At 37.1% G+C, this 15940-nt stretch overlaps 1 protein-coding gene across 4 annotated transcripts in view; it reads right to left on the bottom strand.

Annotated features, from left to right (window-relative positions):
* Positions 1–15940, bottom strand: part of FUT8 (fucosyltransferase 8) — a 315036-nt gene that overhangs the window by 83355 nt on the left and 215741 nt on the right. For 3 of the 4 annotated variants that reach the window (XM_057731047.1, XM_057731048.1, XM_057731049.1), the window contains one exon: positions 3246–3360. In XM_057731047.1, coding sequence (XP_057587030.1) covers positions 3246–3360 — 115 coding nt within the window. The remainder of the gene's footprint in view (positions 1–3245; positions 3361–15940) is intronic. The other variant, XM_057731050.1, reaches the window with a different exon arrangement.

Genomic DNA, 15940 nt, shown 5'->3' with positions numbered 1-15940 from the left:
CCAGTAAAACTGAAAATGCTTTCAACTATCCAAAGCAATCACTGAAAGTAAATTATAAAATGACCTGAATTATTTATCATGAATAAAATAAGGTATTTAAATGACTAAAATCTCCCAAAGAGATTTAAAATGTTAAAAATATTTGCTTTTATTATACCTACTTAGATACAAATTATCATCTTTATATAAACAGCTGGCTGATGGGCTAAATAAGGAGAGCCTTCTAAAATCTCCATCAATAAGTTATATGAACTGCTTATTTTTGTTTTGAATATAGGTACCAAAAGTCAAAGATTTTTTCCTTTATCCTCCTTTGTAGCTTTATTTCCTAGTATACTACTCACCTTCTAAGCCCTGTTGAAGTCTTTCAGAATCTAAGTTGCTTAAATAGCCTTTTTACAATAATATTTCACTTAAAGTAATGGTATGGAAACACCAATAGATTTGAATACCAAGAAAACATGTAACAGGAAAAATGTAATCACTCTAAAAAAATCTGTATAAGTAGTTCAACTTTTCTGATTAAACCCTCTAATCCATTTAGTTAAACCAGTGACAAATCATTCTTTTTAAAGGAATAAAAACACAAGTCAGAGAAAGTATTCCTTACAAGTAAATATTTTTAATTTTGTTCGAATGGGAGAAAGGACTCTCATTCACCTCTACCTGGAGAAGCTGAACAGTGAGTGACTGGCATCTTTAGCCTCTAAAAAAAATACATTAAAAATACAGTTCTTGACTTCAAAAATGGAAAAAATCATAAATTCATTAAGTAATTACAGGAAACTATTTTTCTAAAACATGGCCTTTCCTATTGCAATTTTCCCCATCTCCCTTAACACTAAAAATTGCATTTTCTTTTCCAATAGAAAAAAAAAACATAAAAGCAAGAATTTGTTAAATAATATTTGAAACTGAAGTTAAAGTCTATGTGAAATGATGTTCTGCTATATAAGTCTGAAAGATTTAAAAAGCCAATATAGTTTTAAATCATTAGCATGATTTACAAGTGAAACTCTCTAAAAACAGAACCACAGAAATTAGCACATAGAAAATGAAATTCACACTACTGGTGAAAGCACTTGGCCACTCAAAAACGGAGAGGGAGAAAGAAACTAAAGCAAGTGGCAAGTACTTGTTATGGGGGCGGGGGGAGCTAAACTATGACCAAATCATAGTGTAAGTATAACTTCTGTGGGGTAAAAATTTAATGAATATGTGGAAATGGAAGAAACTCAGAAACCACAGTTATTTCCATTTTAAATGAGGATGACAGCTCTGCACCACCAGCTGTTTATAGTTCACTGAATGAGGTTCTAGTTGCTGGAGATAATTACCTCTTCCCTACAGGAGGCAAGTATTTCTCATTCTACAGACACCTCTGATGAATGGCCATGGGAGTATGAGACCAAGGGAGCATGCCAAGATCAGTTTCATTTTTAATGATCTCTTGAAACACTTGATTTTCTACTCTTTCCTATTTAAATGTAGGAAAATGTGCATCTCAAAATATACAGAATAAAGTCACTGGCTATTATTTTGCTTTTATAAGACAGCTTAATCTTAAAAGGAAAGGAGTGATTGTACACAAAGTATACCATCAATAGTGCTAGAAAAGGGTGAGCATGATCATTTCAACTTCAAGCATCTGGAGTGTTAATTTCTATTTACTAATACATTGTTTTCCCCCGATGACTGCATTCTAACTTTAAGTTTCTTTTCAGTTAATGATACCCCTTACTACCCCACTCATTCCAGCTCCTTTGGCTACTTGGAAAGGCCTATCAATTCTATCTTCCCAAACTCTCCCAAATTTGTCTTTTCACTTCCAATGCAAACTGCCACACACCTCAGTATTCCTCACCTGCAGTATGGTCTTCATATCCTAAGCGATCTCCTTGCTTCTAGTCCCTGCTAATGAATCCAGTTCAAGCAAAATACAACTTTTTCAGATTAATATCACTAAGGCAGCATTCTCATCGTGCCATTCTTATGTATAAAAATCTTTCAAAAGCAGATTGTGACTCCAAAACAGAAAAAAGCTTATTGCATATTAAGCAAAAACCAAAATTCAAAAGTAAATCAATTCTATCCTTACAAATATGTAAGACTGTGTAAGCATACTAAAAAGAACTAGAAGAGAACACACACAAAAATGAAGAGAATACATTTAAAAGGGCCTGGGATTTGGAGCTGACCCTTGATTATATTTCCCATTTGTTGTTATAATGATGTTTATGCAATAAATAAAATCGTTCAGCAACCACTTACTGCTTATGCACCATAAAGCTTAACCTGCACCCAAGGACCTCTGCAATCTGGCTCCCAAAGCTACCTTTCCCAGCCCTCCTTTTCACACAACCAAAACTCCAGACAAACTAAAGTGTCCTATTTCTCACTGGGTTCCTGTACTGTTCTTTCCCAGGTATGGACCATTACTTACATCATAGGCTCCAGCTAGTATGCTCTTCTCCATTTCTGGGTGTCTAAATCCTACCGAATTATCATTTACAGCTCAGTTCACATAATACCTTTTCCACAGAGCTATCCCCAACATCTTCCTCCAATGAGTGTTTCATCTAATCGCTCATATAAATGCAACACTTCCTATTTTGCACTGTAGTTTTTGTGTGTGCATGTATCAGAAGTAGCCCCCTTTAGGGGCTATTCTACTGTTTTAGCTATCTTTGTATTCCACTCAAGGCATAACACAGAGTCTTTTTTAATAAATAGGTAAAATGAGTGAACAAATACTTTCAAAAAGCTAGGGGTAAGACTTCCTAGGTGGCGCAGTGGGTAAGAATCTGCCTGCCAATGCAGGGGACATGGGTTCGATCGCTGCCCCAGGAAGATACCACATGCCGCAGAGCAACTAAGCCCATGAGCCACAACTACTGAGCCTGCGCTCTAGAGCTCGTGAGCCACAACTATTGAGCCCATGTGCCGCAACTACTGAAGCCCACGCACCTAGAGCCTGTGCTCTGCAACAAGAGGCCACCGCAATGAGAAGCCTGCACACCACAATGAAGAGTAGCCCCCACTCACCACAACTAAAGAAAGCCCATATGCAGCAATGAAGACCCAACACAGCCAATAAAATTAAAAATAAATAAATAAATTTTTTAAAAAGTTACTGCTTATAAAAAAAATAAGCTAGGGGTAAACCAATAGCAACTCTTACTTTTAGTTTTGTTACAATTCTCCTTCTTTTTTTCACTCAAGTTTATTTCTTAACTTAATCTTACCTGAAGATATGTTATTCTCCGCTGGACCAGCTCTGTCAGATCTTTGGCCTCTTTTTCCCGCCAATCACCTGCTCCATCTGTTTGACTGAGGTAGTATAAATCCGTCATTATAGACCTATAAAAAGCAAACAATATTGGGGGGGGGTCTAACTTATTTGTACTTCATCACAGGATTACACAGAGTCATAAGAAGAGAGTCATATTCTTCATGAAGACTGATGCTCACACTGAAGCTGGTACTCATTTTTTATCGACTGAAATTCAACAATTTAGTCTCTAGCCTCCAAGATTCATTCCTATAGTAAATCTTTACTGTTGAGAAAAACATACTCCCCCCTCGCCCCGCCCGCCCCCCCCCCCCCCCCCCCCCCCCGCTCGGCCAGTTATATGCACTTTATTCCCAACACAAAGCACTTCAGTGATCAGGGGGAAGTGGATACCCATAGCAAAAAAACAGGTAGATTAACATAAGGGAGAGAAATACATTGGTCACAGTATTTTAATATTATCTTTTTGTTCTCTCTACTGTCACTTCCTGTCCCCTCTTAAATTTCCTCTTCATACTTGGAAAAAGATGAGAGGAAAATTTTGGCACAACTCTTAAATAATGGTCGAAACCAAGGATCAGCAAACTTTTTTCTAAAAAGGGCCAGACAGTAAATATTTTAGGCTTTGTGGGACTCTTGCTTTTGTAGCAGGAAAGCTGTCATAAAAAACATGTTAAAAAAAAGAAAAACTGTGTGTGTTCCAATAAAACTTTATTCACAAAAACAGGCTATGAGCCAGATTTGGCCCTTGGGCTATAATTTGACAATTCTCGGTCTAAAGTGATTGTTAAGATACTTCCCCACTCTGCATGGCATCTGTAATTTCAATTACAACATGCTGAATTTCCTGCAAAGTAAACTAAAATACCCAGTATACTAGGGAAAAGAAATTTAATGGCTGGTGCAGACAGTTTTATTTATATTACTTTAAACAAAGCTGTGACGTGCATTTACCAAAAAGAAAAGTAAAAAGCAAGACTCCTCTCTTTCTCTAACACTCCCTACCAACCTATCAGCAAACTTTTGGCCAAGTTCTGATCAAGTATCACCACTGGCATTGCTACCAACTGAGCCACCACTTTTCTCACCTGAACTGTTACAGTAGCCTCTGAACAGGTCTCCCTGCTTCCACCCTTGCCAACCTTTACAGTCTATTCACAATGTAGCAGCTAGATCCTGTCAAAATGTCAGTCAAATTATGTTACTCCTTTGCTCTTACTGCAGTGGCTCTTCATCTCAATCAGTCAAACCCAAAGTTACTAATTTGACCTACAAGGCCCCAGACAATGCAGCCTCCCTTACCTCTTTGATCTCATCTCCTACTACTGTCTTCCTTGTTGCCTCTATTTCAGTCACACAGTCTCGTTACTAACCCCGGAACCTGTCAGCCATGTTCCCACTTCTGGGCCTTTGCATTTGCTCTTCCTTCCCCTGGAGTGCTGGTCTCCCAGATACCCATCCACATGGCTCACCCAAATGCCCTTCAAATTTCTGCTCATATGTCACCTTCCCCAAAAAGCTTTCCAGACTATCTCACTTAAAAATTCAACACCCAGTCACATCACATCCCTTGCTTTCCCTTCTCCTCCTTCCCTGCTTTATATTTCTCCAAGCAATTATCATCTTCTAATACATATCATTTACTTTTTTATTCTATTATCTTGCTCCCCCTAGTCGAATTTAAGCTCCATGGCAGCAGAGTATTTTTTAAACTCCTCTTCCCCCATCAGCATTTAGAACAGTGCTGATTACACAGAAAACGTTCAATAAATATCTTTGAATAGATAACTGAATGAGAAAGTAGCAAAAATTTTTCAAGAATTTTAGATGAGATAATATTGATAATTTTTACCTCTCACAAATCCAATTTTGTGCTAGAGAACTTCTGAGAATAATGCTTAACTAGTTATAACTCCAGCTTTACCCCTTCTCCGCAATTTATATTAACTCTTCTGTTCAAGGAATGCTTATAAGTATGTGTTATTTGCTTGTGATAATTATAGAGTGAGAAATTTATTTCTATATATCAGAAAAGTATACAGTTGTCCCTTGAACAACCCGGGGTTAGGGGTGCTGACCCCCCACACAGTCAAAAATCTGCATATCACTTTTGAAGCCCCCAAAACTTAACTACTAATAGCGTACTGTTGACCAGAAGCCTTACTGATAACATAAACAGTATTAATATATATTTTGTTTGTTACACGAAAAACAAATATCAAAATGTTATGCACTAACAAACATCAAAGTAAGGTGCCTGTAGTACAAAAATGTGGCCTCTGTTTATTGTAAATATGCAAAATCAGAAAGATTTTGAATTGGAGGAGAAAGAGCTTTGAGAGCCAGACAGCTCTATCTCCCAGTTTGAGATCTACCTCTTAACTAGCTTTGTGTCCTAGGAAAGTTATTTTGACATCTCTGAGGAGTAGTTTCTTCATTTTAAAATAAGTATTATAAAAACCTCGATATAGTTTTTAAAAAAAGGATTAGTGATAAAACAAAGTAGTAATATATGTGGTGGCTGTTTCTTACAGACTGAACTTCTGTGTCTCCCCCCCAGATGCATACATTGACACTTAATGCCCAATGTGATGGTACTCAAAAGGGGGGCCTGCGGGAAGTGCTTAGGTCATGAGGGTGGAGCCCTTATGAATGCGATCAATTAGTGCTCTTATAAAAGAGAGCCCACAGAACTCTAGCCCCTTCTAGCATATGAGGGCACAGTGAGAAGACACGGCCTATGAAGCAGAAAGAGGGCACTCATCAGACACCAAAACTGTCAGCACCTTGATCTTGGACTTCTCAGCCTCCAGAATTGTGAGAGAAAAATTTCTGTTGTTTATAAGCCATGCCGCCTATGATAATTTGTCATAGTACCCCGAACAGACTAAGACATTGCTATTTACGCTGGAATGCCTCAGAGAGTTGCTTCAGAGCTTTTACCTTGGGTCTTAAGAGGACCTGCTAATAACTCCACAACTAAGAAGAAAGAGCCACTGGGTATGAGAGTGACAGTAATACGTGGGACTGACAGCCAGTCAGAAAAATGACCCAATACTCAGTGCCTTATAGCACCCTGAAGAAAGGGACTCATCAGTGAGGACTCATTCAGCAGATGATGAAACCAGCCCTCAGCAGCCGTGATTTATCTAGGAGTACATGACACAGTCTCCATGCGCTTTTGCTCTTGGTTCTTAACTGGATGCTAAACCATTCAGGAGCAAAGCAATGGCACCCCACTGGAAAAATTAAAGTCTTATTTACTGTCACAGAAAACCATCGGAACTACATATAATTAACAGGGAATCCCTGACAACAGCCCCTTTGAATAAAGCAAAACTATTAAAAACATATAAATAAAAATTCAAAATCATAGCCACAGCTTGAAATATTCACCCAACTAATAGTGGAACAGCTTTATGCAATGCTTTGGAATAAAAGGGTCATCTATGAAGCATCTCAGGCATTTGTTCACTGCATCAACATCATCCATGCACAGGACACTTCACAGCTTGACTATTTCCATGTTTACCCTTTTAAAACGGGGCAAGAGACTAATATGTGATGCTTTATTTTTACATGTAATATCCCCACCTAAGATTCAAAACATTTCTTTTCATGAAAAAAGAGTAATTTTATTTGGAAAAACCAGATCTACAACTTACTGCCTCCTTAAGAAATTAACTTACAGTCTTACGCACTGAAGAGAGGTTCAGGGTTTTTCAGATTATGAAACTGAAGCCCCTAGGGACTATTAGGTAGGCTATTATTTGATGGGGAAAAAGTTACCACCCATAGGAAACTGTGTGAGTTGATCATGGAAACACAGGGGATGTCTTTAACCAGAGTGGTGTTACAGGGCTTAGCTGCAGTTTACTTAAGTTATTTTCTCAGTTTTATAGGCCTCTTTCTCATTACTCTCATCACATGCATTATTTTTTACATTTCATAGATTTCATCATATCCAAACATGGTCATTTGCTTTTTCCTACCCATCAAATAGGAGTGATCACAAAACTTGTTGAAAGCCTCAACTTTAAATAGCAGTATTGTTTCTGGAGATGTAGTACAGTGGAATAAATAACCAGGCTATCAGCAAATGCCTGTTGAAGGGAAAAAGGAAATTCAGTATGCTCTGCATGGCGTTACATTAAACATACACATACATACAAACAAATAGCACTACCTTCCATGACAATCACTAAATAGCCTCAAGCGGGCAAAAAACTACATTAGGTGTAATTTAGAGGGGGAAATTCTTTGAAATATATAAACTGGCACGGTTTATGCTTTCATGTCATAGTAATCAAGCCATTACTTTACCACTGGGAATGAAAGCCAATCTCCGAGTTTTTTAATAAATTAGAAAACATAAAAGTGAATGTTTTTACCAAATTACATCAATACTAAGTCTCAGCAATCAATTATTCATATTCATTCCAATCTCTGTCAAGAAAGTAGAATAACCAGTCTTATAACTAGAAGACCAAAGACCAAAAAAAAGTACACTAATTTTTTATGATAATGCAGTCAGAATCACAGTATAAGTCACTCTATTCCAATAATCTACTAAAATCAAGCTTGCTTTGTAAAAATTTTTTTCTTGGCCTCCCCACTGGAGACCATGTAAGGAAGACAAGGCCAGGAAATAACTTTAAATTCAACCTACAGCTGACCCTTGAAAAACACAGTTTGAACAGTGCAAGTCCAGTTATATGCAGATTTTTTAAAATAAATATTGGAAAATTCTTTTGAGATTTGAGACAAACTGAAAAAACTCACAGATGAACCACACAGTCTAGAAATATCGAAAAAATTAAGAAATAGTAAGATATATCATGAATGTATAAAATACATGTAGATACTACTCTATCCTTACATAGGCATAAAGTGAGTGATATTTAATATAAAATTAGTAATGTGTTAGTTTTCTTACTGTTTTATAACTTTGCTTTCAGAGAATTACATTACCATACCACACGCCTTTCTCATAATTGGAGAAACTGCATAATCAGCCTATCATCAGAGGCAAGTGGGTTTTTTTTAATGGAACAATGTTTCCAATACTGTATTTTGAATATGATTGTAAAACTACATGCCATTTATTAGTGTATAGTCTAGGCTACCATGAAGCAATCATATTGATTACACTACCTCCTTTAAAGCAATCACTGCTGTTACAGGTATAATGCATGTATTGTTATAGGTGTAACTTAATGAATTTTTTTCAGGGTATCTTTTCATTTTTGCTCTCTAGTGTTAGTAACACATATAATATCTACAGAGTTTTGTATCATATACAGCAATACAGATGTAGGTACTGATAGACAATTCATCTTATAAACAGAGGACATAAACTTCCAGTACCAATAAATACAGTACCGCACTGTAAATGTATTTTTTCTTCTTTATGATTTCCTTAACATTGCCTTTTCTCTAGCTTACTGTATTGTAAGACTACAGTATGTAACACATACAACATACAAAATTTGTGTTAATCGACTGTTTATGTTATCAGAAAGGCTTCTGGTCAACAGTAGTCTATTAGTAGTTAAGTTTTGGGGACGTCAAAAGTTATATGTGGGTTTTTGATTGTGCAGTGGATTGGTGCCCCTAAGCCCCGCGTTTTTCAAGGGTCAACTGTAGTTCTTTGCTAATCCAGTAATGTTTAAAAGTTACCATCCTGCAAAATTTGTCACCTTTTAGCCAAAGACATGAGGATAATCAAAGTTTCAGTTGTGTCCTATTATTGGGAAACATGGTACCTGAAAACCATTCTACAGAAACTCTGGGACTCCATTCTCTATTTTCAGAGACTCCATTCTGAAATAAAATCTCCTAGAAGTGTCCCCAAAACTGGTGTATGGCTGTCTTGGTTTTGACTATGAAGATACCAAAAATCTAGGAGGTGGGTGGTGAAGCTAAAGGCCTGAGGTATTAAAGCCTGGGAAATACAAACCCAGGCAAAGTACCAGCAGAATAGTGCTGGTCATTTGAGGGTAGAATACACACGCTTGAAGATAAGTGATAGACTAGACCAATATCTGTGACTCTAAGAGCAAGCCAGCTATAACAAGTATCAAAACCTCTTCTTCAAAAACTGGGTTACATTTACACTCTTTGTATTTTCTGTTAATTTTCCTATTTCATACATATTTTAATACTCACAAAACTCTTTTTAAATGTTCTAGTCTGTCTCAATTATGCCAATGAAGAATCACAAGAAGAGTATTTTGTTTATACCTGATTCAAAATGTTGAAGAGGGCAATTCCCCCTGAAGGCCAGGACAGAGCAGATGCAATTCAAGCAAGAAAAGCCCAAGATGAAGGAACTGACATTTATTAAAGTAAATGTGACTAAGGGAGGCTACACCACAGAGCCAAATCCATAGGTAAATATGGATCAAGCACAATACTTTGGTTTGCTCTTGGGGCAGAAGTAAGCAGTGCAAAAGATAAAAATGTGACCAGGAGACAGACAGGCAGACAATGCTCCCACTGCCTCCCATGTGGTCTCAGCAGGAATTTTAGAATACCACCATTCTGACAGCCCACATGGGTGGAGTGGAGCCCAGAAGGGCAACAACAAAAACAGCTCATACTACCACATGGGCAGTAATTATGCTATTTGGTGAGTGATGTCCACTAGGCTTATGTTTAGATTCCAGACCTTGCAATTCTTCCTAATGAGTACTGTGACAATCTCCCCTTACCTGTGTCTTCCTTGCAGGATCTAAGAATTTTCAATTTATATCCTCTTATGGGACTTTCCTTGTGCAGGTCTGACTAGAGTCTACCAGAAACTACAATGTGTCAGTGACCGTGGAAAGTGTTTTATATATTTTCCCACATTTATTCATCACAATGCTGTAATACAGGAATTATATCTCCACGTGTAGAAGAGAAAAATAAAGCTCAGAAGGACTTCCCTGGTGGTGCAGTGGTTAGGAATCTCCCGGCCAATGCAGGGTACATGGGTTTGAGCCCTGGGCCAGGAAGATCCCACATGCTGCGGAGCAACTAAGCCTGTGTGCCACAACTACTGAGCCTGTGCTCTAGAGCCCGCGAGCCACAACTACTGAGCCCATGTGCCACAACTACTGAAGCCTGCGTGTCTAGAAGCCCGTGCTCCACAACAAGAGAAACCAACGCAATGAGAAGCCTGCACACTGCAGTGAAGAGTAGACCCGCTTTATGCAACTACAGAAAGCCTGTGTGCAGCAATAATGACCCAACACAGCCAATAAATAAACTAATTAATTAAAAAAATAAAGCTCAGAGACGTATTTAGCAATTAAGAGAAAGAATTTTAGAATAGAACGGCTCTGCCACTTACTTGTGTAAGCTATCTAAATTCTCCAGGCCTGAGTATAACTTTTTTATAAAATGAGGAGGCTTGTTGCATGGTATTACTATGTCGATAAGATAATGAATGGAGGGCTTTTATCACAGTGACTGGCCTGTAGGAAATCCTTAGCAACTATTTTTAATGTCAAAATAATTCTTGAGTTTGAAAACCACACCCAAGGAGAGATAAGGTGGGGGCAGGCAAAACAGAACTAGGGCCACTAGATGAGCCACATTTTTCCACCTGCAGATTCTCCTTCCGATGCAAATTTTATTTTAGGGGAGAATGTTCCTTTACAGAAGATGGAGAATCACAATCTGGCTGATAGAAACTAAGTGGTAAGCAGAATAAGAACTTCATATGACAATGTCTCCGTTTGTCCAAGGATATTAAGAGGAATGTTTTAGTACCACTTAAAAATAAGCCTGGATTCCTTAGAAGAAAAACAATCATACAAAAACATTTTGTCCAAAGGAATTAAAAATTGGAGAAAGAGTATCTACATGTTAGCTTAATGTTAGACTCAATAAAATCACACATCAAAGAAATTGTGTGTATGTAATGAAACAAAAAAGAATAATAGATTCAAAGGTTCACAAAACTATTAAAGAGTGAAAATTTCAATTCTTGTACCTTTCAAAGAAAGCTGAGTAGAGTCTACCTTATAAAGAGAGTGAAAACACAAACTATTGGACCACAATGGTTATGACCAGCAATCCTGATCAAATAAATCCATAAGCTATTAACCTACCAATCTTCCCCTATAACCAGATATTGTATGCCTTATCTGATCTGAAGTATTATACTGTTGTTACATAGTCCCCTACACACAGCAGCAAAAAGCCAATCAGCTTAATTAGCCACAAGTATCATTCACTATTTGGGAAACATAGTTGATCTCAGTCTTAGCAAAGCTGCTTTACATATTACTGATGACGAGATGATGCAAACCGGGCAGGAGTGATGAGATTGCTACTTTACTAGATTGTTTCTCAATAGTTTCAGTCAACTTAATTGAGAAATAGCTAATCAGTCCCCTGAGCCTTCCAGTCCTTTAATAATTGACATAATTTAAAATAAGAAAGAAGCAATAACAAAAAAATATCAAATTGTACACTTTAAATATATGCAGTTTGTTGTGTGTCAATTATATCTCAATAAGTTTTTAGAAAACAAACAGAAAACAAAAAAAAGAAGCAATCCCAGTAACTATTTCATAAATTGGTGTCTGGCACCATAAAGATGACAAAAAGAGCCAAAGCAACAATGATTAAGTTAAATGTATCTCTGGACAACCAAAAAGGGTGATAAGACAAAATTTTCCACGATATCCTCAGAGGTTGAGGGCCAAATCTATAAGGCCATAAATCCAACACTGGGCCTACAACTACTACATAAATAATAAAACCATAATGACAAAAATAATCACTCTCAACTGCTGATTTTCTTCTTGCTAATTAAAAGAGACAGGTCAGGGTCAATTCATGATCAATGATATCAAAAGCATCAGGTAAATGTGACTGTATTACTATGAAGTATGGTCACATACAATCATTAGGATGAAATCATCAACTGAAAAATCAAGTAATACTAATGTCTGAGATCAATACAGCAGGTAATAATAATATGCTATTCTGCATTTATTAATTATACCATTAGCCCTTCTAAATTCTTAAAAAACCTTCTAAAAGCCAAAGACTATTACTAATTAACTAGCAGTTGATCACCTAGCTGTAGCAGCAGGCAGGGATTAGGCTCAACTAGTTACAAGCTCCCAAGTGATAGGCTAATCAGATCAATAGCAATTTGCTAAAAATCTCAGGTGAGCTGAATCCCATATCAAGTATGATATTTGGCATTGAGGCTGCATTAATGACAGGTATTTTGAGTCATGAACAATGGGAATGACATTCTAGAAAAGAAGAATGGTCCCCTCACTAAAAAGTACAGCATCAAGTGGGGACCAAAAGAAAAGTCTTTCCTCATAATTTGCTGATAAGGTCTACTAACCTACAGAGAAACGTGATTTTTTCCCAAGAAACCTAGATAACTGCTCTCGGTGGTGAACCCATAAAGAGAGCCTGGTATTCCGTTAGAGCCTTAGCTCTCAAAGACCAGCAACTTCAACCTCACTTAGGAACTTGTTAGAAATGCAAATTTTGGGGCCTCACTCCATACCTACTAAATCAGGAACTCTGAGGACAGCATTTAGCAATCCATGTTTCGAGAAGCTCTCCAGGTACTCTTGATGCCTCACTGAAGTGTGAAAACCACTACAGTAACAACGACACAACAATTCTTCACAGTTAGGACGGAACATCTTTTGGCTTCCCTAGTTTCTAACTTACCTATGTGTTGAGAAGAGGCTGTTGTGAGATATGCCTCTATTTATCAGACAATAAGTACTGAATTTAAAATATCTTCATAATATCTAAGATGATGACTTTATGAGTTAAAATGTTTAGAAATTAAATTTTTCTACTTAGTATGACAATTGAGGGCATTAGCAATATTTGTGATTTACTCAATATTTAGTTTTTTAATATTAGAGTTCTAGGAAATTTGTTTAGAAAATAAGGACTTCTGCTCTTAAAACTTAGTTAAAATATACCTTCCATAATAACAGTGCAATAAACCATTCATATTGTTCACATAAATAAAAAGAAATCTAATATACACTAATAAACATATATAAAAGGATTTGTGATTTATACACTTTCAGTATGGTGTATTGCCTTTGGAAAAATTAAGATGAAAGACGTGCAATTTTACTCACCACATTAAGCTATAAGGTCTAAGAGGCAATAAAAGCTGAGTATGAAAAATGTATAAAAACAAGTAAGGATACATTTTTTTTTCCCCTTTTCAATATTAAACTGAAGTTCCAGTTTTGTCTGTAGAGCAAATAGATTGATTCCAAGAGCTCACAGTCATCAAAAGAAAATAACATTCCATATTCATTTTACTCTTTCTCCTCTCCTTTCAAGGAAGAGAAGCACCATGGAATAAGACAAAATCTAAAACAGTTCTCTGACTCTAACAACCTTAATGAGTTTATAATGAGGCAAAATTGGTTTTTTTTCTCAATTTTAACAAGGTTTTAGATGCATTTAAAAAACTACTGAGCACATAAGTCCTTGAAATGCAAATGATTAGATATATTTGGTAAACATTATTTTTTATCATTCACATTTAATTAAAAGAAAGTCCATACTTCATTGCTTAGAATCAGAATTACACTCCAAATCAGAAACACTATGATATTTTTAGTGATTCATGTATAACTGAAGTCTCAAGACTACTTTTATTTATTTATTTATTTATTATTTATTATTTTTTGGGGGGGGTACACCAGGTTCAATCATCTGTTTTTATACACATATCCCCGTATTCCCTCCCTTCCTTGAATTCCCCCCCTCCCTCGAGTCCCCCCCACCCTCCCCGTCCCAGTCCTCTAAGGCATCTTCCATCCTCGAGTTGGACTCCCTTTGTTATACAACTTCCCACTGACTATTTTACAGTTGGTAGTATATATATGTCTGTGCTACTCCCTCGCTTCGTCTCAGTTTCCCCTTCACCCCCCGCCCCCTCCCATACCTCGAGTTCTCCAGTCCATTCTCTGTATCTGCATCCTTGTTCTTGTCACTGAGTTCATCAGTACCATTTTTAGATTCCGTATATGTGAGTTAGCATACAATATTTGTCCTTCTCTTTCTGACTTACTTCACTCTGTATGACAGATTGTAGTTCTATCCACCTCATTACATATAGCTCCATCTCATCCCTTTTGATAGCTGAGTAATATTCCATTGTGTATATATGCCACACCTTCTGTATCCATTCATTGGTTGATGGGCATTTAGGTTGCTTCCATGTCCTGGCTATTGTAAACAGTGCAGCAATAAACATTATGGTACAAGTTTCTTTTGGGATTATGGTTTTCTTTGGGTATATGCCCAGGAGTGGGATTACTGGATCATATGGTAGTTCTATTTGTAGTTTTTTAAGGAACCTCCAAATTGTTTCCCATAGTGGCTGTACCAACTTACAGTCCCACCAACAGTGCAGGAGAGTTCCCTTTTCTCCACACCCTCTCCAACATTTGTTGTTTCCAGATTTTGTGATGATGGCCATTCTTGTCGGTGTGAGGTGATACCTCATTGTGGCTTTGACTTGCATTTCTCTGATGATTAGTGATGTTGAGCATCTTTTCATGTGTTTGTTGGCCACCTGTATGTCTTCTTTGGAGAAATGTCTATTTAGGTCTTCTGCCCATTTGTGGATTGGGTTATTTGCTTTTTTGGTATTAAACTGCATGAGCTGCTTGTATATTTTGGAGATTAATCCTTGTCCGTTGTTTCATAGGCAATTATTTTTTCCCATTCTGAGGGTTGCCTTCTAGTCTTGTTTATGGTTTCTTTCACTGTGCAAAAGCTGTTAAGTTTCATGAGGTCCCATTTGTTTATTCTTGATTTTATTTCCATGATTCTAGGAGGTGGGTCAAAAAGGATCTTGCTTTGATGGATGCCATAGAGTGTTCTGCCTATGTTTTCCTCTAGGAGTTTGATAGTGTCTGGCCTTACATGTAGGTCTTTAATCCATTTGGAGTTTATTTTTGTGTATGGTGTTAGGAAGTGTTCTAATTTCATTCTTTTACATGTTGCTGTCCAATGTTCCCAGCACCACATATTGAAGAGGCTGTCTTTTGTCCATTGTATCTTCTTGCCTCCTTTGTCAAAGATAAGGTGCCCATATGTGTTTGGGCTTACTTCTGAGTTCTTTATTCTATTCCATTGATCTTCCTTTCTATTTTTGGGCCAGTACCATACTGTCTTGATCACTATGGCCTTGTAGTATAGTTTGAAGTCAGGAAGCCTGATTCCACCTACTGCATTTTTCCTTCTCAAGATTGCTTTGGCTATTCGGGGTCTTTTGCGTTTCCATACAAATCATAAGATTTCTTGCTGTAGTTCTGTGAAAAATGCCATTGGTAATCTGATGGGGATTGCACTGAATCTGTAAATTGCTTTGGGTAGTACAGTCATTTTCACGATGTTGATTCTTCCAATCCAGGAACATGGTATGTCCCTCCATCTGTTTGTGTCGTCTTTGATTTCTTTCATCAATGTCTTAAAGTTTTCTGCATACAGATCTTTTGCCTCCTTAGGCAGGTTTATTCCTAGGTATTTGATTCTTTTGGTTGCAGTGGTGAATGGGAGAGTTTCCTTAATTTCTCTTTCTGCACTTCTGTTGTTAGTGTAAAGGAATGCAAGAGATTTCTGTGCATTAATTTTGTATCC

The sequence above is a fragment of the Hippopotamus amphibius genome, chromosome 4, assembly GCF_030028045.1.
Source record: "Hippopotamus amphibius kiboko isolate mHipAmp2 chromosome 4, mHipAmp2.hap2, whole genome shotgun sequence".
Lineage (NCBI taxonomy): Eukaryota > Metazoa > Chordata > Mammalia > Artiodactyla > Hippopotamidae > Hippopotamus > Hippopotamus amphibius.
The sequence above is the reverse complement of the archived record's forward strand: the minus strand, read 5'-3'. Positions and strand labels throughout refer to the sequence as shown.